The sequence below is a fragment of the Capra hircus genome, chromosome 15 (assembly GCF_001704415.2).
Source record: "Capra hircus breed San Clemente chromosome 15, ASM170441v1, whole genome shotgun sequence".
NCBI classification, from domain to species: Eukaryota; Metazoa; Chordata; class Mammalia; order Artiodactyla; family Bovidae; genus Capra; species Capra hircus.
Genome location: NC_030822.1, coordinates 38,295,738 through 38,321,578, shown reverse-complemented (window position 1 = coordinate 38,321,578; position 25,841 = coordinate 38,295,738). Strand labels below are relative to the sequence as shown.

Sequence of the window (25,841 nt, the reverse complement as noted above, 5' to 3'; positions counted from 1 at the left end):
GGCTTGGAGAATTTTGAGCATTACTTTACTAGCATGTGAGATGAGTGCAATTGTGTGGTAGTTTGAGCATTCTTTGGCATTGCCTTTCTTTGGGATTGGAATGAAAACTGACCTTTTCCAGTCCTGCGGCCACTGCTGAGTTTTCCAAATTTGCTGGCATTTTGAGTGCAGCCCTTTCACAGCATCATCTTTCAGGATTTGAAATAGCTCAACTGGAATTCCATCACCTCCACTAGCTTTGTTCGTAGTGATGCTTTCTAAGGCCCACTTGACTTCACATTCCAGGATGTCTGGCTCTAGGTGAGTGATCACACCATCGTGATTATCTTGGTTTTGAAGATCTTTTTTGTACAGTTCTTCTGTGTATTCCTGCTACCTCTTCTTGGGGCCAAACCATGGTGGAGGTAATGAAGATAATGGTAACTTCCTTCAAAAGGTCCCATGCGTGTACTGCTACACTCAGTGCCCCAACCCTGCAGCAGGCCACCACCAACCCGTGCCTCTGCCGGAGACTCCTGGACATCCTGGACAAGTCTGGATCAGTCTCTTGTGTGGTCACTGCTCCTTTTTCCTCGGTCCTGGTGTGCACAAGGTTCTGTTTGTGCCCTCCAAGAGTCTATTTCCCCAGTCCTGTGTAAGTTCTGGCATCTCTGTGGTAGGGTTAATGGCAACCTCCTCCAAGAGGGCTTATGCCATACCCAAGTCTGCTGCACCCCGCCATACCCAAGGGATATGCTGCCCACTCCAGGGAAAGGCTGCTCACTCCAGTATTCTGGCCTAGAGAATTCCATGGACTGTATAGTCCATGGGGTTGCAAAGAGTGGTGCATGACTGAGTGACTTTCACTTTCGCTTTCTTTCTTTTACCAGAGTCAGTTGAAGATGAGGGTTGATTATCAGTATATGTAGATGTAGGGTTGTTGTCTTCTTAGTGAGCCTTAGGTCCTGATAGTCTCTCCTGATGTGGTTCTGATATACTTTGCCCTATCCAGCCAGTCCATCCTAAAGGAGATCAGTCCTGGGTGTTCATTGAAAGGACTGATGCTCAAGCTGAAACTCCAATACTTTGGCCACCTCATGCGAAGAGTTGACTCATTGGAAAAGACCCTGATGCTGGGAGGGCTTGTGGGCAGGAGGAGAAGGGGATGACAGAGGATGAGATGGCTGGATGGCATCACCGACTCCATGGACATGAGTTTGAGAGACCTCCGGGAGTTGGTGATGGACAGGGAGGCCTGGCATGCTGCGATTCATGGGGTCGCAAAGAGTCAGACACGACTGAGCGACTGAACTAAACGGATCCTCTCCTTTCCTTTCATTCATTATTTCCTCATTGATAGCCAGCTCTGTTTGTTCATCCTACCAGCTCTTTCCGTTTGAACCACTTTCTCTCCAGCTCTCTTCTGTACTGTTTGCCTTGTATCCGCTGTAGTTCCTACTTTAGATTGCGCGGGAGTGACAAATGGAGTGGGCTTCTCTTTAAGGGAGAATCCAAGTCTTCAAACTTTATAACTGATCACTTCATCAACTTGAAAACAGTTTCTGTGCTTGAGGAAAAATAAAAGGCAACATTACCATGGTGTTTTTTTCCTTGGGTCTGTGATATTACATTTACAAAATGAAATAGTAGGTTATATGTATTCTTTAAAAAACAAACAATAGGGAATTACATATCATTTCTCCCTGAAGTTTAGCTTCCCTGGTGGCTCAGAGGTTAAAGCGTCTGCCTGCAATGCAGGAGACCTGGGTTTGATCCCTGGGTCGGGAAGGTCCCCTGGAGAAGGAAACAGCAACCCACTCCAGTATTCTTGCTTGGAGAATCCCATGGACAGAGGAGCCTGGTGGGCTTCAGTCCACCGGGTCGCAAAGAGTCAGACACGACTTCACACTCACACACACATATCATTTCTCCCTGAAATTTAATAAAGTAACATTAACTCTTAATAAGGGGAGATCCAGAGTCCTTCCAGAAATCCCTAGGATTAACTAAATGGGATTTCCTTTGTTTCTTTGATGTCAGATAGGGTTAGGCTTAGCTTTCAGGGTTATATAGTCATTTTCTTGCAACTTTAGGAATTCATAATCTTGCACATAGATATTGATGCTGAGACTTTTCAGGACACCAAGATAGTAAAATAAAATTATATAGTCAGTATATGAATTGGACAATATATTACTGCATTAAATATAGATAAACCATTTGTGGTGGGAAGTAGGAATAGGCTTGAGATGAATTATTAGGAGAAATTGTGACATCTGTCCATGTCTATTCTCTACAGGAATTTATTCCTCAAAGCCACTATTTCTCTTAATAACTATAAAGTTATTTCTCCTCAAGGATTCATCCTCCATGGGTGGGGCACAGTGGGTTTTCAGTTTCCTATCACTTTTGAGATGGTAATGTTTAAAGGGTAAAGATACTTAGAAGCAGGGATGACAGTAGGTACAATTTTAACTAGGTAAAATTTGCCTTATGATCAATCTGTTTCCAAGTCCTTCAGGAACTACTGTGTCTCTTCTAACTTTGGGGGAAGGAGTGGGTTAGGAGGAGGGAGGGAGAAATGAGAGCTTTGTTATTCCTTTCAGGGATATTTTTATGTGAATGAGGACAGTGTTTATTCTTGAATGATTACGGTAATTTAGATATCAAAAGGGATGATGATTGGGGTGGTGGTAGTGCTGGCAAAGGTGGAGAAAGCCCTTCCAGAGTATCTTAGATGATGGTGTAGACAAGCAGTTGCTTGCACACCTGACGGTCTGGTCAGGTATGGTTAAGGATTTCACTTAAGGAGGTAATTTGGAGTTAGGTTGGTCTGAAGGCAAAAATCTCCATCTCCATTTCCATTGTGCCCTCTCTCTCTTTCTCTCCTGCTCTTTCTCTCTCTATCAAATTTTTGAGGCTGGGGGACTAGGAAGTGATATAATGCAGGGCTAAGTGTAAAATCTCAACTGCCTATTGTTTCCTTTTGATATGTATATAAATGTAATGGAAACAAAGCAAGATAAAACAAAAACATTTTGTTTTACCAATAACTGACATTTAATGAGACAGATGCCTTATATCCATTTTCTAATTGACATCCCTAGAAAGTAGATTTTGTTTTTATTATGCTACCATCAAAGGATCAACATAATTTTGAAGGAAATACTAAAAAGCATATTAAGAGCTGCAATAATTTTGTGATGTGACAGAGACCATGTTGTTAGCTAATTTATAGAAACCGTCCAAGAAACAGATATGATTTGAGGCTGAATTATCCCTTAAAATTGGGCAAAGGAAAGAAAGGGTATATGTTAATCTTATCATGCAGATAGGTTGCATATTATCTTTTGGAAAAGGAACTTTCTGAAAAAAATATAGGAAAAAATATAAAATAACTCCAGCTTTTGTATTGAGGTATGTGGTAATGAAATTCTTACATGAAATCTGTATTTCCTCATGATCTAAGGCTGGAAGCTCTGCTGTGAAGTTACTTGAACGGGAAGTGGACATCCTAAAAAGTGTGAAACATGAACACATCATACACCTGGAACAAGTATTTGAGACACCTAAGGTAAAGCTGGGCTTCCTTGGTGGCTCAGAGGGTAAAGAATCTGTCTGGAATGTGGGAGACCTGGATTCAGTCCCTGGGTTGGGAAGATCTCTTGGAGAAGCAAATGGCAACCCATTGCAATATTCTTACTTGGAGAATTACATGAACAGAGGCGCCTGGCAAAGCTTTATCAGGTGCTGCATTCTGAAAGTTGTTATTTTTACAAAATTAATATCATCCCCTTGAGAAGTAGTCTCTTTGGGACACAGTGGCTCATGTCTTTGGCATGACTCTGTCACAGCACTCTGTCAGTGGAGATTGATGAAAAGCATTCTGGAGGATGTTTTATTGTTGATTGTATACTTACGTGTCTGATGATTAGATTGACGTCTTCAGTGATATTGCTGGTGGCATGTTGGGAAAAAAATGAAACAACTTCAGATATAACCCAGAGTGATCAGAGCTTCCTTAGAAGTGGCTTTCCTTTTTGCTATGGTCCTTGGCTCTGCATTAGAGTCCCTTGGATTAGTGTCATAATTCTGCAAGGTTAACTTCATAGTAGAGTTGGTATGGTTGTTTGCCATTCTGCAAAAGTTGTTTATTGCCCATGAGCCTGGATGTCTCTCTGCTAGGAGGTGGTGTGATATAGCGGTTAGGTGTGCTAGGTCAGATTGCCTGTACAATTTAATACTGGATCTACCACTTATTAGTTGTGAGGCCATGGACAAATTACTCAATCTCTCTACTTAAGTTTCCTCATCTGTAAGATAGGTTTAATGATAGTTGTTTTTCAGTTGTTAAGTTGTGTCCAACTCTTTGAAACCCCATGGACTGCAGCATGCCAGGCTTGCCTCTCCTTCACTATTTCCTGGAGTTTGCTCAAACTCATGTCCATTGAGTCAGTGGTGCCATCCAACCGTCTCATCCTGTGTTGCCCCTTCTCCTCCTGCCTTCAATCTTTCCCAGGATCGGGGCCTTTTTCAGTGAGTTGGCTCTTCACGTCAGGTGGCCAAAGTAATGGAGCTTCAGCTTCAGCTTCAGCATCAGTCCTTCCAATGAATATTCAGGGTTAATAGTATTAACCACATTAAGTTGTGGAGGGATTAAGTGGGAAAATGAGTATAAAGCATATGTCTCATTGAATGTTAGCTATTGTTCTTTGTTTCTTTTGCCAGTTTCTAAGGCAGCAGTAGTCAATTTGGGTTATGCATTGTGCTTGATTCATTAGGAGTGCTTGGTAACTATTAGAGATGACAGTTACCTTTACAGGAGGCCATAAATGGCAATGATGCCAAAAGCCTTCCCTGGTTTTTTAATCTTAGAGTTGTGGCTTACTTTATCCTCAGATCTTCTTAGAATAGTTTTGTCCTTTATCACTGGTTTTAACCAGTTTGATTGCATTGTGCCTTAGTGTAGCTGTGTTCATGTTTCTTGGCTTGGGTTTCATGGAGCTTCTTGGATCTGTGAGTTTATGGTTTTCATAAAATTTAGGAACATTTTGGCCATTATTTTTTATGCCTTGAAGGACTTTCAAGTACACATGAGATTGTTTGATATTTTCCAGAGCTTACTGACTCTCTATTCATTTTTTTTCAATCTTTGTTCTTTCCTTATTGAATTTAGCAGAGTTTCTATTGTGATATCTTCAGATTCTATAACGTTTTTTTCTGTAACATCATATATGCTGTTTATACTTTCTAGTGGAAATTTGATTTGGATCATTTTTGTATCTTCCATGTTTCTACATAATATGCTCACTATTTTCTCCTTCTTCTTAAATATAGTTTTAATAACTTTTACTGCCTTTTTCTATTAATTATATCATGTGTGCCATTTTTAGGTCCATTTTAAGTGATTGATTTCCCCTACTTATTTATGAGTTATATTTTCCTGCTTCTTTTTATGCCTGTTCATTTTTTATTGGATGCTGGCTAATCTTTTATATTTTTACAGCTATTCTTGAGCTTTATTCAAGACATAGTTGAGTTATTTAGAAATAGTTTGATACTTTTGAAGCTTAATTTAAACTGTTTGGTGGCATCACAGAGCCTTTGGTCTGGGCTAATTTTTCCCTAAGTAATGAGGTAAGACCCTTTTGAGTACTCTGCCCAATGTCCCATGAATTATGAGATTTTCCACTCTGGCTAGTGGAAATAGGAACTCTTTCTGGCCTTGTGGAGACTTCAGTCATTGTTCCCTCTGATACTTTTGCATGGTACTTTCCCCAGCTTTGGGTAGATTCTTTTTTTTTTTTTTTAATTTACTTTTTATTGAAAGATAATTACTTTACAGAATTTTGTTGTTTTTTGTCAAACCTCAACATGAATTGGCCATAGGTATACATATATCCCCTCCCTTTGGAACCTCCCTCCCATCTCCCCATCCCACCTCTCTAGGTTGATACAGAGCCCCTGTTTGAGTTTCCTGAGCCATACAGCAAATTCCCGTTGGCTATCTATTTTACATATGGTGATGTCAGTTTCCATGATACTCTTTCCATGCATCTCATCCCTCTTCTCCCCGCTCCCCATGTCCATAAGTCTATTGGCTGTTTCTCCATTGCTGCCCTGTAAATAAATTCCTCAGTACCATTTTTCTAGATTCTGTATATGTGCATTAAATATGATATTTATCTTTCTTTTTCTGACTCACTCCACTCTGTGTAATAGGTTCTAGGTTCATCCACCTCATCAAAACTGACTCAAATGTGTTCCTTTTTATGGCCGAGTAATATTCCATGTGTGTATGTACCACAACTTCTTTATCCATTCATCTGTTGATGAACATCTAGGCTGTCTCCATGTCCTAGCTATTGTAAATAGTGCTGCAAAGAACAAGGGGATACATGTGTCTTTTTCAAGTTTGTTTTCCTCAGGGTATATGCCTAGGACTGGGATTTCTGGGTCATATGGTGGTTTTATTTCTAGTTTTTTAAGGAATCTCCATACTGTTTTCCATAGTGGATGTATCAATTTACATTCCCACCAACAGTACAAGAGCATTCCATTTTCTCCACACCCTCTCCAGCATTTATTGTTAGTAGACTTTTTGATGATGGCCATTCTGACCAGTGTGAGGTTATATCTCATTGTAGTTTTGATTTGCATTTCTCTAATAATGAGTGATAGGAAGTAGATGGGGAAACAGTGTCAGACTTTCTTTTTTTGGATGCCAAAATCACTGCAGATGGTGACTGCAGCCATGAAATTAAAAGATGCTTACTCCTTGGAGGGAAAGTTATGACCAACCTGGATAGCACATTGAAAAGCAGAGATATTACTTTGCCAACAAAGGTCCATCTAGTCAAGGCTATGGTTTTTCCAGTGGTCATGTATGGATGTGAGAGTTGGACTGTGAAGAAAGCTGAGCACCGAAGAATTGATGCTTTTGAACTCTGGTGTTGGAGAAGACTCTTGAGAGTCCCTTGGACTGCAAGGAGATCCAACCAGTCCATTCTGAAGGAGATCAGCCCTGCATGTTCTTTGGAAGGAATGATGCTAAAGCTGAAACTCCAGTACTTTGGCCACCTCATGTGAAGAGTTGACTCATTGGAAAAGACCCTGATGCTGGGAGGGCTTGTGGGCAGGAGGAGAAGGGGATGACAGAGGATGAGATGGCTGGATGGCATCACCGACTCCATGGACATGAGTTTGAGAGACCTCCGGGAGTTGGTGATGGACAGGGAGGCCTGGCATGCTGCGATTCATGGGGTCGCAAAGAGTCAGACACGACTGAGCGACTGAACTGAACTGAACTGAATTATGAGTGATGTTGAGCATCTTTTCATGTGTTTGTTAGCTATCTGTATGTCTTCTTTGGAGAAATGTCTGTTTAGGTCTTTTTCTCACATTTTGTTTGTTGTGTGTTTTTCTGGCATTGAGTTCTGCCTGTATATTTTGGAAATTAATCCTTTGTCAGTTGTTTCATTTGCTATTGTTTTCTCCCATTCTGAGGGTTGTCTTTTTACCTTGCTTATAGTTTCCTTTGCTGTACAAAAGCTTTTAAGTTTAATCAGATCCTGCTTATTTACTTTTATTTTTATTTCTGTTACTCTAGGAGGTCAGTCATAGAGGATCTTACTTTGATTTATGTCATTGAGTGTTCTGCCTGTTTTCCTCTAAGAGTTTCATAGTTTCTGGTTTTACGTTTATGTCTTTAATCCATTTTGAGTTTATCTTTGTGTATGGTGTTAGGAAGTGTTCTAATTTCGTTCTTTTACATGTAGCTGTCCAGTTTTCCCAGCACCATTTATTGAAGAGGCTGTCTGCTTCATTGTATATTCTTGCCTCTTTTGTCAAAAATAAGGTACCCATAGATGTATGGGTTTATTTCTGGGCTTTCTATCTTGTTCCATTGGTCTATATTTCTGTTTTTGTGCCAGTACCATACTGTCTTGATGATTGTAGCTGAAGTCAGGAAGGTTGATTCCTCCAATTCCATTCTTTCTCAAGACTGCTTTCACTATTTGGAGTCTTTTGTGTTTCCATATGAATTGTGAAATTTTTTGTTCTAGTTCTATGAAAAATGCCATTGGTAATTTGATAGGGATCACGTTGAATCTGTAGGATGCATTTGGTAGTATAGTCGTTTTCACAACATTGATTCTTCTAGCCAGGAACATGGAATATCTCTCCATCTGTTTATGTCATCTTTGATTTCTTTCATCATTGTCTTATAATCTTCTGTGTGCAGTTCTTTTGTCTCCATAGGTAAGTTTATTCCTAGATATTTAATTCTTTTTGTTGGAATGGTACATGAGATTGATTCCTTAATTTCTCTTTCTGATTTTTCATTGTTAGTTTATAGAAATGCAAGTGATTTCTATGTATTGATTTTGTATCCTGCAACTTTGCTAAATTCACTGATTAGCTCCAGTAATTTTCTGATACTATCTTTAGGGTTTTCCTTGTACAGTATCATGTCATCTGCAAACAGTGAGAGCTTTACTTCTTCTTTTCTGATCTGGATTACTTTTATTTCTTTTTCTTCTCTAATTGCTGTAGCTAGGACTTCCACAACTATGTTGAATAATAGTGGCAAAAGTGGACACCCTTGTCTTGTTCCTGATCTTAGGGGGAATGCTTTCAGTTTTTCACCGTTGAGAATAATGTTTGCCGTAGGCTTATCATATATGGCCTTTACTAGGTTGAGGTAGGTTCCTTCTATACCCATTTTTTAGAGGAGTTTTAAACATAATGGGTGCTGAATTTTGTCCAAGGCTTTTTCTTCATCTATTGAGATTATCCTATGGTTTTTATCTTTTAATTTGTTAATATGGTGTATCATATTGATTGATTTGCATATTTTGAAGAATCCTTGCATCCCTGGAATAAACCCAACTTGATCATGGTGTATGAGCTTTTTGATGTGTTGCTGAATTCTGTTTGCTAAAATTTTGTTGAGGATTTTTGCATCTATGTTCATCAGTGATATTTGCCAGCAGTTTTCTTTTTGTGTGTTGTCTTTGTCTGGTTTTGGTATCAGGGTAATGGTGGCCTCGTAGAATGAGTTTGGATGTGTTCCTTCCTCTGCAACTTTTTGGAAGAGTTTTAGAAGGATAGGCATTAGCTCTTCTCTAAATGTTTGATAGAATTCTCATGTGAAGCCATCTGGTCCTGGGCTTTTGCTTTTTTGGGAGATTTTGATCACAGCTTCAATTTCAGTGCTTATAATTGAGTTGTTCATAATTTCTATTTCTTCCTGGTTCAGTCTTAGAGGATTGAACTTTTCTAAGAACCTGTCCATTTCTTCCAGGTTATCCATTTTATTGCCGTATAGGTGTTCATAATAGTCTCTTATAATCCTTTGTATTTCTGCGTTGTCTGTTGTAACCTCTTCTTTTTCATTTCTAATTTTGTTGATTTGATCTCCCTTTTTTTCTTGATGAGTCTGGCTAAAGGTTTGTCAAATTTGTGTATCTTCACAAAGAACCAGCTTTTAGTTTCATTAATCTTTACTATTGTTTCTTTCATTTCTTTTTCATTTGTTTTTGCTCGGATCTTTATGATTTCTTTCTTTCTACTAATTTTGGAGTATTTTGTTTGTTTGTTTTTTTCCACTTGTTTTAGGTGTAAAGTTAGGCTGTCTATTCGATGTTTTTCTTGTTTCTTGAGGTAGGACTGTATTGCTATAAACTTCCCTCTTAGGACTGCTTTTGCTGCATCCCGTAGGTTTTGAGTTGTGTTTTTATTGTCATTTGTTTCTAGAAATTTTTTTATTTCCCTTTTGATTTCTTCAGTAATCTGTTGGTTATTTAGAAATGTGTTCTTTAATCTCCATGTGTTTGTGTTTCCTACAGTTTTTTTCTTGTAATTGATACCTAGTTTCAAAGTGTTGTGGTCAGAGAAGATGCTTGATATGATTTCAATTTTCTTAAATTTACTGAGGCTTGATTTGTGACCCACGATGTGGTCTATACTGGAGAATGTTCCATGTGCACTTGAGAAGAAGGTGTGTTCTTCTGCATTTGGATGGAATGTCCTGAAGATATCAGTGAGATCCATCTCATCTAACATATCATTTAAGACTTGTGTTTCCTGGGAAAACTGGTCAACCACTTGTAAAAGAATGAAACTAGAACACTTTCTAACACCATACACAAAAATAAACTCAAAATGGATTAAAGATCTAAACATAAGACCAGAAGCTATAAAACTCCTCAAGGAAAACATAGGCAAAACACTGTCTGACATAAACCACAGCAGGATCCTCTATGACCCACCTCCCAGAGTAATGGAAATAGAAGTAAAAATGCACAAATGGGACCTAATTAAACTTAAAAGCTTTTGCACAATGAAGGAAACTATAAGCAAAGTGAAAAGACAGCCTTCAGAATGGGAGAAAATAATAGCAAACGAAGCAACTGACAAAGAATTAATCTCAAAAATATACAAGGAAGTCCTGTAGCTCAATTCCAGTAAAATAAACGACCCAATCAGCAAATGGGCCAAAGAACTAAACAGACATTACTCCAAAGAAGACATACAGATGGCTAACAAACACATGAAAAGATGCTCAACATCACTCATTATCAGAGAAATACAAATCAGCACCACAATGAGGTACCATCTCATGCCGGTCAGAATGGCTGCGATCCAAAAATCTACAAACAATAAATGCTGGAGAGGGTGTGGAGAAAAGGGAACCCTCTTACACTGTTGGTGGGAATGCCAACTAGTACAGCCACTATGGAGAACAGTGTGGAGATTCCTTAAAAAGCTTGAAATAGAACTGCCATATGAACCAGCAACCTCACTGCTGGGCATACACACTGAGGAAACCATAATTGAAAGAGACATGTGTACCCCAATGTTCATCGCAGCACTGTTTATAATAGCCAGGACATGGAAGCAACCTAGATGTCCATCACAGACGAATGGATAAGAAAGCTGTGATACATATACACAATGGAATATTGCTCAGCCATTAAAAAGAACACGTTTGAATCAGTTCTAATGAGGTGGATGAAACTGGAAGTAAGAGTAAAGTAAGTAAGAAAGAAAAACACCAATACGGTATGCTGCTGCTGCTACTGCTAAGTCGCTTCAGTCGTGTCCGACTCTGTGCGACCCCATAGACGGAAGCCCACCAGGCTCCCCCGTCCCTGGGATTCTCCAGGCAAGAACACTGGAGTGGGTTGCCATTTCCTTCTCCAATGCATGAAAGTAAAAAGTGAAAGGGAAGTCGCTCAGTCATGTCCGACTCTTAGCAACCCCATGCACTGTAGCCTACCCTGCTCCTCCGTCCATGGGATATTCTAGGCAAGAGTACTGGAGTGGGGTGCCATTCGCATATATATGGAATTTAGAAAGATGGTATCGATAACCCTATATGCAAGACAGCAAAAGAGACATAGATGTATAGAACAGTTTTTTGGACTCTGTGGGAGAAGGCGAGGGTGGGATGATCTGAGAGAATAGCATTGAAACATGTATATTATCTTATGTGAAACAGATCGCCAGTCCAGGTTTGATGCATGAGACAGGGTGCTCAGGGCTGGTGCACTGGGATGACCTAAGGGATGGGATGGGGAGGGAAGTGGGTGGGGGGTTCAGGATGGGGAACACATGTAAACCCATGGCTGATTCATGTCAGTGTATGGCAAAACCCACTACAATATTGTAATGTAATTAGCTTCCAGTTAAAGTAAATAAATAATAAAAGACTTGTGTTTCCTTATTAATTTTCTGTTTTGATGATCTGTCCATTGGTGCGAGTGGGGTGTTAAAGTCTCCTACTATTATTGTGTTACTGTCAATTTCTCCTTTTATGTCTGTTAATGTTAGTCTTATGTATTGAGGTGCTCCTTCCTATGTTGGTTGCATAGATATTTACAATTGTTATATCTTCCTCTTGGATTGATCCCTTGATCATTATGTAGTGTCCTTCCTTATCTCTTGTAATCTTCTTTATTTAAGGTCTATTTAGTCTGATATGAGAATTGCTACTCCAGCTTTCTTTTGCTTCCCATTTGCATGAAATATATTTTTCCATCCTCACATTTTCAGTCTTTATGTGTCTTGAGGGCTAAAGTGGGTTTCTTGTAAACAGCATGTATATGGTTCTTGTTTTTGTATCCATTCAGCCAGTCTGTGTCTTTTGGTTGGAGCATTTAATCCATTTACATTTAAAGTAATTATTGATATATATGTTCCTATTACTATTTTCTTAATTGTTTGGGGGTGATTTTGTAGATCTTTTTCCTTTTGTATTTCATGACTATATAAGTCCATTTAATGTTTGCTGTAAAGCTGGTTTGGTGATACTGAATTCTCTTAACTTTTGCTTATCTGAAAAGCTTTTTATTTCTCCATCAATTTTGAATGAGATCCTTGCCGGGTATAGTAACCTTGAATGAATGAATGAATGAATGAATGAAGTTGCTCAGTTGTGTCCGACTCTTTGCGACCCCATAGACTGTAGCCTACCAGGCTCCTCTGTCCATGGGATTTTCCAGGCAGTAGTGCTGGAGTGGATTGCCATTTCCTTCTCCAGGGCATCTTCCCAACCTAGGGCTCGAACCCAGGTCTCCCGCATTGTAGACAGAAGCTTTACCGTCTGAGCCACCACAGTAACCTTGGATGTAGATTTTTCCCTTTCAGTACTTTAAATATATCCTGCAGAGTTTCTGCTGAAAAGATCAGCTATTAAGCAAATGGGGTTTCCTTTGTATGTTACTTGTTGCTTTTCCCTTGCTGTTTTTAATATTGTTTCTTTGTGTTTAGTCTTTGTTAGTTTGATTAGTATGTGTCTTGGCATGTTTCTCCTTGCGTTTATCCTGTATGGGACTCTTTGTGCCTCTTGGACTTGATTGGCTATTTCCTTTTCCATGTTGGGGAAATTTTCAACTATAATCTCTTCAAAAATTTTCTCTTCTTCTTCTGGGACTCCCATAATTTGAATATTGCTGTATTTGGTATTGTCCCAGAGGTCTCTGAGACTATCCTCAGTTCTTTTCATTCTTTTTACTTTATTCTGCTCCTCAGAAGTTATTCCCACCATTTTATCTTCCAACTTACCGATTTGTTCTTCTGCTTCAGATATTCTGCTATTGATTCCTTCTCAGTTCAGTTCAGTCACTCAGTGCTGTCCGACTCTTTGCGACCCCATGAATCACAGCACACCAGACCTCCCTGTCCATCAGCAACCCCCGGAGTTCAGTCAAACTCATGTCTGTCGAGTTGGTGATGCCATTTGGCCATCTCATCCTCTGTCGTCCCCCTCTCCTCCTGCCCCAAATCCCTCCCAGCATCAGAGTCTTTTCCAGTGAGTCAACTCTTCGCATGAGGTAGCCAAAGTTTTGGGAGTTTCAGCTTTAGCATCAGTCCTTCCAATGAACACCCAGGACTGGTCTCCTTTCAGATGGACTGGTTGGATCTCCTTGGAGTCCAAGGGACTCTCAAGAGTCTTCTCCAAAACCACAGTTCAAAAGCATCAGTTCTTTGGCGCTCAGCTTGCTTCACAGTCCAACTCTCACATCCATACATGACTACTGGAAAAACCATAGCCTTGACTAGATGGACCTTTGTTGGCAAAGTAATTTCTCTGCTTTTCAATGTGCTATCCAGGTTGGTCATAACTTTCCCTCCAAAGAGTAAGCGTCCTTTAATTTCATGGCTACAATCACCATCTGCAGTGATTTTGGAGCCCCAGAAAATAAAGTCTGACACTGTTTCCACTGTTTCCCCATCTATTTCCCATGAAGTGATGGGACCAGATGCCATGATCTTCGTTTTCTGAATGTTGAGCTTTAAGCCAACTTTTTCACTCTCCACTTTCACTTTCACCAAGAGGCTCTTTAGTTCTTCTTCAGTTTCTGTCATGACGGTGGTGTCATCTGCATATCTGATATTGATATTTCTCCCGGCAATCTTGATTCCAGCTTGTGTTTCTTCCAGCCCAGCATTTCTCATGATGTACTCTGCATAGAAGTTCAATAAGCAGGGTGACAATATACAGCCTTGACGTACTCCTTTTCCTATTTGGAGCCAGTCTGTTGTTCCATGTCCAGTTCTAACTGTTCTAACTGACCTGCATATAGGTTTCTCAAGAGGCAGGTCAGGTGGTCTGGTATCTCTTTCAGAATTTTCCACAGTTTATTGTGATCCACACAGTCAAAGGCTTTGGCATAGTCAATAAAGCAGAAGTAGACGTTTTTCTGGAACTCTCTTACTTTTTCCATGATCCACTGGGTGCTGGCAATTTGATCTCTGGTTCCTCTGCCTTTTCTAAAACCAGCTTGAACATCAGGAAGTTCATGGTTCACATATTGCTGAAGCCTAACTTGGAGAATTTTGAGCATTACTTTACTAGCATGTGAGATGAGTGCAATTGTGCGGTAGTTTGAGCATTCTTTGGCATTGCCTTTCTTTGGGATTGGAATGAAAACTGACCTTTTCCAGTCCTGTGGCCACTGCTGAGTTTTCCAAATTCGCTGGCATATTGAGTGCAGCACTTTCACAGCATCATCTTTCAGGATTTGAAATAGCTCAACTGGAATTCCATCATCTCCACTAGCTTTGTTCATAGTGATGCTTTCTAAGGGCCACTTGACTTCACATTCCAGGATGTCTGGCTCTAGGTGAGTGATCACACCATCGTGATTATCTGGGTTGTGAAGATCTTTTTGTACAGATTTTGTGTGTATTCTTGCCACCTCTTCTTAATATCTTCTGCTTCTGTTAGGTCCATACCATTTCTGTCCTTTATCAAGCCCATCTTTGCATGAAATGTTCCATTGGTATCTCTAATTTTTTTGAAGAGATCTCTAGTCTTTCTCATTCTGTTGTTTTCCTCTATTTCTTTGCATTGATCGCTGAAGAAGGCTTTCTTATGTCTCCTTGCTATTCTTTGGAACTCTGCATCCAGATGCTTATATCTTTCCTTTTCTCCTTTGCTTTTTGCTTCTCTTCTTTTCACAGCTATTTGTAAGGCCTCCTCAGACAGCCATATTGCTTTTTGCATTTTTTTCCCATGGGAATGGGATTGATCCCTGTCTCCTGTACAATGTCATGAACCTCTGTCCATAGTTCATCAGGCACTCTATCAGATCTAGTCCCTTAAATCTATTTCTCACTTCCACTGTGTAATCATAATGGATTTGATTTAGGTCATACCTGAATGGTCTAGTGGTTTTCCCCACTTTCTTCAATTTAAGTCTGAATTTGGCAATAAGGTGTTCATGATCTGAGCCACAGTCAGCTCCCGGTCTTGTTTTTGCTGACTGTGTAGAGCTTCTCCATCTTTGGCTGCAAAGAATATAATCAGTCTGATTTCGGTGTTGACCATCTGGTGATGTCCATGTATAGACTCTTCTCTTGTGTTGTTGGAAGAGGATATTTGCTACGACCAGTGCGTTCTCTTGGCAAAACTCTATTAGCCTTTGCCCTGCTTCATTCCGTACTCCACGGCCAAATTTGCCTGTTACTCCCCTAGAGTATTGTTAATTTCAGTAATTGGTTGTTTGTCTCTGAATGTTTATTCTTTAATTCTTCTAGATCTTTGTTAATTGATTCTTGCATTGTCTTCATTTTATTTTCAACATTTTAAAAATCATATTTACTATCATTATTTTGAATTCTTTTTCAGGTAGGTTGCCTCTTTCCTCTTCATTTATTTGGACTTCTATGTTTCTAGTTTGTTCCTTTATTTGGGTAGTATTTCTTTGTGTGTGTGTTAGTCACTCAGTCGTGTCTGACTCTTTGCAACCCAATGAACTGTAGCCTGTGAGGCCTCTCTGTCCATGGAATTCTCCAGGCAAGAATACTGGAGTGGATTGCCATTCCCTTCTCCAGAGGATCTTCCTGACCCAGGAATCGAACAATGTTCTCCTGCATTGCAGGCAGATTCCTTTCTGTTTGAGCTACAGGAAAGTCCTTAGTATTTCTCTTCCTTTTCATTATTATTTTTTTTTAACTTATTGTGTTTGAGGTCTCCTTTTCCCAGGCTTCAAGGTTGAATTGTTTCTTCCTTTTTGTTTCTGCCCTCCTAAGGGGCTTCCCTTGTAGCTCAGTTGGTAAAGAATCTCCCTGCAGTGCAGGAGACCTGGGTTCGATCCCTTGGTTGGGAAGATCCCCTGGAGAAGGAAATGGCAACCCACTCCAGTATCCTTGCCTGGAAAATCTCATGTACAGAGAGCCTAGTGGGCTGTAGTCCATGGGGTCACAAAGAGTCGGGCACGACTGAGTGACTAACACGAACACTTAAGGTTGGTCCAGTGGTTTGTGTAAGCTTCCTATAGGATCACATTTGTGCTAGGTTTTTGTTTGTTTTTCCTCTAATGGGCAAGGCTGAGTGAGGTGGTAACCCTGTCTGCTGATGATTGGGTTTGTATTTTTGTTTTGTTTGTTGTTTAGATGAGGTGTCCCGCACAGGGTGCTACTGGTGGTTGGGTGATGCCGGGTCTTGTATTCCAGTGGTTTCCTTTGTGTGAGTTCTCACTATTTGATACCCCCTAGTAGGGTTAGTTATCTGGTAGTGTAGGGTCTTGGAGTCAGTGCTCCCACTCCAAAGGCTCAGGTCTTGACCTCTGGTCAGGAGCGAAGGTTTCACACGTGGTTTGTTATGGCATTAAGTGAGATTAAAACAAATACCCAAAAATGAGAAACCAAAGATGAACCTCAGACAAATGGCAGTTACAAATTCAGGCAAATAATAATTAAAATAATGAAATATACACATAGACATATATACCCATGAACAAAGTGAAAACAGTCCACAAAAATAAAATACAATAGATTGACCCGGTGAACAAAGGAAACCAAAAATTATATTTACCAGTTAAGAACAAAACTAACTAAAGCACAAACAGGAAAACAAAACTAAAGCAAGGTGCCAAATGGAGAATAAAGCAACGAAAACAAAACTAACAAATATATTAAGAGGAAAAGAAAGAAAGAATAGATATGCAAAGTTAAATAGAGGTAGATGAAGAAGATTTATATACATTAAAGATTAACTGCAAGGAGAAAGGAACAGTAGGAAAGGCAAACAAAGGAATAAATGAAAAAATATAATAGGTTTTAAAAAATTAAAAGTTAAAATTATAAAAAAGAGAAAAGAAAAAAAAAAAAAACAGAAGAAGAAAAAAGGAAAACCCCACAGAACTGCAAAAGCCCAGCAGAGATGCAGAGGTTTATAACAACAATAAAAAGTGTGACTGAATATACACAAACACATATACACCCATAAGCAAAATCAAAACAGTCCAACAAAAGTAAAGTATAATAGATTGACCTGGCGAACAAGGAACCAAAAATTATGTCTACCCGAACAAAACTAACTAAAGCACAAAATGGAAAACAAAACGAAAGCAAGGTGCCAACTGGGGAATAAAGTAATGAAAATAAAACTAACAACTATGTTGAGAGGAAAGGAAAGAAAGAAAAGAAAGCATAGATATGCAAAGTTAAATAGAGGTAGATATAGAAGATTTATATATATTAAAGATTAACTGCAGGGGGAAAAGAACAGTAGGAAAAACAAAGGAATAAACGTAGAAAAAATAATAATAGGTTTAAAATTAAAATTAAAAGAAGGGAAAAGAAAAGAACAAGGAAACTCCCCAGAACTGCAAAAGCCCAACGTAGAGGCAGAGGTTTATAACAACAAGAAAAAAATGTGACTGAGAAAAAAAGAAAAAGAAAAAGCTCAAAAGCTTAATTAGATTTCATAGTGCCAATAAAATTGACAACTACAACAGAGGAGGGGAAAAAAATCCAAGAGAATCTACAGAACAAGTCAAAACGTAAGAATAATAAGTGTTTTCCTTCAGTCACTGCTGTCAGATTCCTTTCCCTCGCTGGGAATCACAGTCCACCTCACCTCCCTAGGATGCCCTCTAACACTGCTGATCTCTGGACCTGCTGTGGGGGCAGCTCAGATTCTAATCAAGTTCTACTCCTATGTGTTCTTGCCTCCAATTTCAACAGCTATCAGAACTAGTGTGTTTTCTCTTGTGGGAGCTCTCAATGACCTTTTGTATATTCCATAGACAGTCTGTCTAGTTGATCATGTGGATTTAATCTGTAGCTTGTACAGCTGGTAGGAGGGTTTTGGGTCTTCTTTCTTAGTTACACTGCCCCTGTGTTTCAATTGTGGTTTATTTCCACCACTGCATATGGGCCATCCACTGGGGGTTTGCTCCTGAGGCTGCCCTGGAAGACTTGGGTTTGCCCCTATGAGGGCCAGGTGTGATGGTGCAGCTCCCTGCAGAATCACAGGGATTCTGGCAGTACCAGGTACTCAGAGGAGTTGGCAGCTAGGGCAGCAGGAAATACAGTGCTCTAGAAGGTTATGGCAACCAGTATTGACCAATAGCTCCAGTATTCTTGCCTGGAGAACCCCCCTTCCTGACAGAGAAGCCTGGCAGCCCACAGTCTACAGGGTCACAAAAAGTTGGACACTACCGAAGCAACCCTGCACGCATAGGTGCAAGACCTTTTTTTGCCTGTGGCAGCTCTGCCCCGGTGAAAGCTGAGCGTGAAGGTGACACAACTGCTTGGCTTGGGGGACCCTGGAGGCGCCAAGTGTGCAGGTGCACAGACTGCCTCCGCTGCAGGAGTTACAGCCCCATCAGAATCTTTTTTTGTGCCTCTTGTGGCTGGTGATCAGAAGTCCTCTTTGGCCAGTCTTTCTCTGTAGCTCCACCGGTTCAGGCACTTAGAGGGCTTCCTTGCCTAGGGTCCTTCTCTGTTGTTCACGCATCAGGCACATAGAGGGGCCCTCGTGGTTGGGGTCCTACTCTGTAGATCAGCATGTCAGGCACTTAAAGAGGCATCCTGGGTGGGGTCCTACTCTGTAGTTCAGTGCCTCAGGCCTTTGCTGGGCCAGCCCCTCTGTTGTTCAGCTGCCAATGCTGGCATGTAGGGGAAGAGAGGCTATGGTGATGGCTCCAGCCCCTATGCATGACTCAGCAGCATCTCCTTGCTTCCCTGGCTGCCCAGCTTTCCTCTGCAGGCATTTCCCAGCACAACCTCCTCCCTCACATCCCCTGATCCATCTCTCCGCAGTCAATAGCAGCCTTCGCCCAGGGATTGCTCCACAATTCTTAAGCTCCATCTTCCAGCTGGTGCGCCTTCCAGGGGGTCTGCATCCCTGTCCAGGGCATGTATGGTTGCAGCAAGCGCTGTCTGATTCTCATTCCATTTAGGCTGCCACAGATCAGCTGTTTCACTCTCAGCCTTAAATATTTCTCCTCTGACTCAGACAATTTCCCCTATGTGGGGATCGGACCCCTGCTTCAGTTCCCCCACCTGCCAAAGGCAGGTCCAGTCCTATTAACACTCCTGTTTTTCCCCTTGGTTCCTTCATTCTACCAAGTTTTACGTGGGTCTATATATTATTTTCCACTGGTCAGGTACTCCTGTCCAATCTCAGCTGGTGTTCTGCGTGCACTTCTGTGTCTGAAGGTGTATTCCTGATGTATCTGTGGAGAGAGATGTACTCCACATCCGCCTACTCCTCCACCATCTTGTTTTCCTCTGGGTAGATTCTTGATACATATGTGCTAGTTAGTACTTTGCTGAAGAGTTGAGGGTGGGATCGGCAGCCACCTACAAATCTATAGTGCTTTCTTTGTGTATAGCCTTACCCTCTTTGGCAGTCTCGCCTGTGGAGTTTAGTTGTCTTGGCCTTCCTGGACTCTCAGCACCATCTCCTCCATTCATGTAGACTGTTGAGCTCTGCTTGGGTTTTCTTTCCCTTCTTTATAGCTTGGAATCTCTAGACAGTAAGCTAGGATAATCGTGGGGCTTGTCTCATAGGTTTCTCCTCTGTCAGGGATCACTGCCTTGTGCTGCCTGATGACTAATGTCTGAAAATTGTTACTTCATGTATTTTATCCATTTTTTAGGTTGTTTCAGGAGGGAGGACAAGTCTGGTCTGTTCCTTCATTTTGGAACATAAGTGGGAGTCCAAATCTAGAATAATTTGAAGGCGAAGGAAACCATCATCTGTGATTGTATTTCTTACCTATTGTTTGCCTTTGATTCACAAAGGTCAGATCTGTCTGCCCATCTTCCCAGCTCACACAAATACCTAGACTTTCAGTTGAAGCCATCTTAAAGATTAAAGGGAATTGTTAACTGACTGGTTAGGCTAAGGTAGTAATACTGATCATCCGTTGACTATGTAGGGTTTCTTGTGAGTCCACATATTCTCCAGGCCTACACAATTATTTTTTAATAATTACAGAAAGACTTCTGAAAAACCTTTATTGATGATAACTTTTATCAGCTTACATGTTTTAAATTGATCAATTTGTATTGTAAGCACTGCTAATGTAACTTTGCCTTCCAAATAATTCACTTACCATTTCATTTCATGATCTCTGCCATGCTGTCAGTGGAAAAACTATGGCCTAGTTCAAAAGCTTATTTTTGCATTAGACTTTACAGAATTCTGTAGTTACTTTTGAAATTCTAAAGCATCCTAAGGTTTAGTGAGTCAGAATTTTGACTATAGGAAGAAAGGTTGTTAGCCTTCCCTTGCTTTCCTGCTTGCCGACTGAACGCAGAAGTTGCATCAGGAGCGGTAATAGAATAGGATCAGGTCCCAGAATCTTACAAACAACAACGAAAATGTAGTGGCACAGGACAAAATGGAGACATGGAGGCTGTTCTGCGTCTGAATAGCAATAGGTATGAAAAAGGCATGCATTTTAGTTGACTGGGAATCTTTCTGACTCAATAGATGACCTGACTATTGGAATCCTTAAAGTGAGTATAAGAAACATCCACAGATACAGCAAGTATGGAATAGGCATTTCATTTGTGGCTTTTACCACTTATACCCCGTCAGTCACTAAGTTCCACTATTTCTCCCTCTGCATATTTTCACATCGTTTTCTTCTTTTCTTCATTCTGCTCCTCACATCTACCCTTTTATGAACAGAGGTCAGTATACACAGCATGTGAGCCAGTCTGGAGTGCAGCCTGTTTTTTTTATGGCCTGTAAGTTAGGTTTTGTACATTTTTAAATGGTTGGAAAGAAAGGTTAAAATAGTAATATTTCATGACATGTGAAAATTATATGAAACTAAGTTCCAAAGTCCATAAATAAAGTTTTATTGTATTGTTTATGGGTGCTTTTATGCTGTGACAACAGAGCTGAATGGTTACAGAAGAGGTTGTATGGCCTGTGAAACCAAAAATACTTACTATCTGTATCTGGCTTTCACAGAAAAGAAGTTTGTTGAGTTCTGCTCTGCATTGCTATTGGAGTGGAGTGTTTGTTTAGAAATGCAGAGTTGATGATAGCACATACACTTCCTCCACTCCAGACATAAGCTTAAAAATCTTCCCTGGTAGGACTTCCCTGGTGGTCCAGTGGTTAAGACACTGAGCTCCCACTATGGGGGGTATAGGTTCGATCCCTGGTTGGAGATCACAGAGTGGGTAAAAATTAAAAAAATATATCTTCTGTGGCTACTTATTGCATATGGGGGGAAAAAATCCAAGCTCCTTTGTGTGACATCCAGGACTCTACAGCCTGGCACCAACCTGTTCTTTCTGGCCTCCCCCCTCACCATTCCAGTCTTCTCTGACTTACCAAAATGCTATTAACACTGAGATATGTGTTATTCTTTAACTGCCAGTGTTATTTCCAGCTTTGGAGTCTGCAAATGCTGTGTGCTATGCCTGTCCTTGCCCATCTTTTCTACCCATAAATCCCTGTTCAGTCATCCAGACCTGCCTGAAATGGCACCTCTTCACAGTGAGTATTCTTTAGGCTCACCCCCTCTCTGTAACTTCATCACATTTTGGACAGTCCTCTTCTGTTAGCACTTATCACATGACATTGTGATTATAACCATACTCTGAGCTCTTTGGAGGTAAAGAGTATGTTTTATGCTTGCTTTTTCCTCTAGTAGAGCTTCCCTGGTGGCCTCTGCAATGTAGGAGACCCGGGTTCGATCCCTGGGTCAAGAAGATCCTCTGGGGAAGGGAATGGCTACCCACTTCAGTATTCCTGCCTGGAGAATTTCATGGACAGAGTAGCCTGACGGGCTACAGTCCATGGGTTTGGAAAGAGTCGGACATGACTGAGTGACTAATACTTCCACTTTTTTCCCCTCTAGTATCCTACAGAGTATCTGTACATGACAGATAGCAACTATGTTAAATGAATAGACTGATTAAGATTATAATGATATTTCTATTCTCTGTATACAATATATAACATTTAAACATACCCAACTAAATAATTTGTGCTCTCTCTCTTTATATTTATGTCAGAAAATGTATCTTGTGATGGAGCTTTGTGAGGATGGAGAACTCAAAGAAATTCTGGATAGGAAAGGTCATTTCTCAGAGAATGAGACAAGGTGGATCATTCAAAGTCTCGCCTCAGCTATAGCCTATCTTCACAATAACGGTAAGAAGAGGATCACCCAGCTCATTGACACCATGAAGGCAGATAGCACTTTTGTTTAAGGCTGATTGTATTCAGGATTCATAGTCACAGAAGTAATGCCTACTGATACAGAAAATTTGATTTTAAAAATTAAATTTTTTCCTTTGTAACTTTATTGATATATTTTAATTAGAAACAAGACAGGTATGCAATTACATTGTCCATGGATAAGAATGAAATTATGAACATTTCTATTCAACAACTTGAAAAGAAGCTAATATTATTAAATCCAAAATAGAAAATCAATAGAAGTGAAATTTCTAAAAACTCATATATTAATAATAATGTTAAAAATCTGCATATACTAGGCATTAAAAAAATTTTTAGACTTAATTATTAGAGCAGTTTTAGGTTCACAGCAAAACTGAGAAGTTACAGAGATTCCCAAATACCTCTATCCATGCATGCAAATACTTCCCCATTATTAGCATCCCCTATCAGAGTGGTTACACTTGTTACAGTTGATAAACTTGCACTGACACATCGTTATCACCCAAAGTCCATAGTTTACATTAGTGTTCGCTCTTGGTATTGTACATTCTATGGGTTTTGACAAATGTATGATCCATCAGTAGAGTACCATATGGGAGTCGTTTCACTACTTTAATATCCACATTTAAATATTTTTCTAATTCTTCTAATTGCTTTACTATTCTTTGGTATTATTGCTACTGTTTTTCCTCATGCTCCTGCTTTTTTTTTCCCCTTCAGTGTTAGTTTGGCTTACATGTGACCTTAGAAGCTTCTCATTTTATCAGTTCGGTTCAGTTCAATTGCTCAGTCGTGTCTGACTCTTTGTGACCCCATGGACTGCAGCACACCAGGCTTCCCTGTCCATCACCAACTCCCGGAGGTTACTCAAACTCATGTCCATTGCATCTGTGATGCTGTCCAACTATCTCATCCTCTGTCATCCCCTTTTCCTCCTGCCCTCAATCTTTCCCAGCTTCAGGGTCTTTTCCAATGAGTAGGTTCATTGCATCAGGTGGCCAAAGTATTGGAGTTTCCGCTTCAGCATCAGTCCTTCCAATGAACACCCAAGGCTGATCTCCTTTAGGATTAACTGGTTGGATCTCTTTGCAGTCCAAGGGACTCTCAAGAGTCTTCTCGAACACCACAGTTCAAAAGAGATGAAAAAAACTGTTCCAGAGAGGTCAGGGGACATGGTTAGGTGTGCAGAGCTGGTGCTGGAACCTAGGGGCTCAGTCAACAGATGTTCCCTAAGCACCTACAGCATTGAGGTTGGTCTTAGAGTTTACAGAGGTTCAAACACAAGGCACCTGCCTCTCAGGGAAATTGGTGAGAAATGGCGTATGCAAACAAATTGATGATTTGTTTTTGAATGGAGTACAGAAAACAATATGATGATTTTTTGAGAGCAATATAGAGAGCATGGAGCATAGGTGTACTAAGTGCCTCATTTGATTTGGAAAGTCAAGCAAGAATTCACAGAGGAAGCAAAACTTGAGCTGAGGAATACAAACTCAGGTGAAAAAGGGAGGGCTTTCCAGGCAGAGAGTGAGGATTTTTGCAAGAGCAGAAAACCAAAGACTTGATATTTTGCTAATTTCAGTTCTCCCACATTAAGCTATAAAGTCAGTATATTTCAAACTAAATCTTAACAGGATTTATCATGGAACTTGATAAAATTATTTTGAGAGGGATGAGAATAGTAAACAAAACAATGCAAAAGAACAGTGAAGGCAGCAGAGAGACTTGCCCTGCCAAGTGTCAAACCACATTATGAAGATATCTTAGTTAAAGTTTTGTGGTGTTTATGTAAGAAGAAATAAGGAGAACAGTAGAAATTCTAAACACAGGTTGAGTGTGGAAGGGAACTGTAAACAACTAGGAATAGTAGACAGTCCAGGGCTCATCCAGCCTCCTTTCTCTGGAAATTATACCTATAGATTTTTAAGTTTAGGGAAATGATTACAATGGACATGGACTGGATCAGTTATTTGCAAAGGAAATATTTGGTACATGAGAGTATTTGCATGTACATAAAAGTCCTGCCTGAGCCCTGACATGTTCAGCTGGAGATTTTATGTCTCACGGGTTTTTGTTTTTAGCTTTAATGTATAAAGAGTAGAAAAGTGGGACTGATAGTGCAGAAAATATATTGAAATAAGTATAGCTTGTATACATGTAGCCAAGTTGCAGTATGTTAAATGTTTATGCTGACAGTAACATATGAATAGAAGTAAAGAGGTAATCCTCTCTTTGAAGAGTGAAGGGCATGGGAAAGCTTCCTCCTACAGGAAGTAGCTAACCTTGGACATGATCCTCTTTGACACTCACCAGGCCATTCATGATGAAGAGTGGCCAGTTGGAGCAGCAGGGAGCTGGGGAGAGGTCAGGGAGTCAAAGAAAGTGGCTCCTTAAGGTTAGAAACATGGAGAAAAGGGATATGAATATAAGGGAATGAAACGGGAGAATTATACCTGGCCCGCCTCAGATTTTTCTCAACAGTTCAGTTCAGTTCAGTCGCTCAGTCGTGTCTGACTCTTTGCGACCCATGAACCACAGTACACCAGGCCTCCCTGTCCATCACCAGCTCCTGGAGTCTACCCAAACTCATGCCCATTGTGTCGGTGATGCCATCCAACCATCTCATCCTCTGTCGTCCCCTTCTCTTTGCCCTCAATCTTTCCCAGCATCAGGGTCTTTTCAAATGAGTCACCTTTCTGCATCAGGTGGCCAATTCAGCTTCAACATTAGTCCCTCCAATGAACACCCAGGACTGATCTCCTTTTTCAACATCAGTGGATGTTAACTGGTCAAGTTCTATTTGTGTCCACTCTAATTATTTTTTCATTATCCATTTCATTTGATTTGTTGTTTATTTTCTTGGTAGATATAGTACATAGAGATCTGAAACTGGAGAACATAATGGTTAAAAGCAGCTTTATTGATGCTAACAACGAAATGAACTTAAACATAAAGGTAAGATATTAGAAATGGTGGTAAATGTTTGCCTATAAATAGTTTGATATCAAAGTGGCAACGTACGTCCTCTTTTTTAGATACATTTCAGAAGCTTTTTAACAGCCAAAAATAAGCAGCCTGTGCTAAAAAAATTAAAATTTCACAAAAGAGGTTGTGACTGACAAGAATAATTTTACAAGTTAAGTAGTGCTACTGAATTTTTTTAAAGTAGATACTCATTTGGATAGTTCTGAATCATTAGTTAATAGCAAACAAACAGATGCTCTGATTTGTAATTAATTTCAAAATTATGCCTGGTAGTTTGATGTAAATGTGTTACAGATTCAGAGAAAAAGTACATGTTGGCTGTGCCTTTGATACTAAATTAATGCTAAAGTCTGTATTTCTCATTTAAAAATTTCTTGGGTTATGTCCTAAGCACAGTTAGTATGCCAAGTATTTATTCTTG

At 40.1% G+C, this 25,841-nt stretch overlaps 1 protein-coding gene across 1 annotated transcript in view; it reads left to right on the top strand.

The window, feature by feature from the left end:
* The window catches only part of STK33 (serine/threonine kinase 33), a 100,762-nt gene that overhangs the window by 10,126 nt on the left and 64,795 nt on the right, over nucleotides 1-25,841 (top strand). Inside the window, exons 4-6 of the mRNA XM_018059501.1 lie at nucleotides 3,449-3,553; nucleotides 22,267-22,405; nucleotides 25,302-25,390. Of these exons, the coding sequence (XP_017914990.1) occupies nucleotides 3,449-3,553; nucleotides 22,267-22,405; nucleotides 25,302-25,390 (333 nt within the window). The remainder of the gene's footprint in view (nucleotides 1-3,448; nucleotides 3,554-22,266; nucleotides 22,406-25,301; nucleotides 25,391-25,841) is intronic.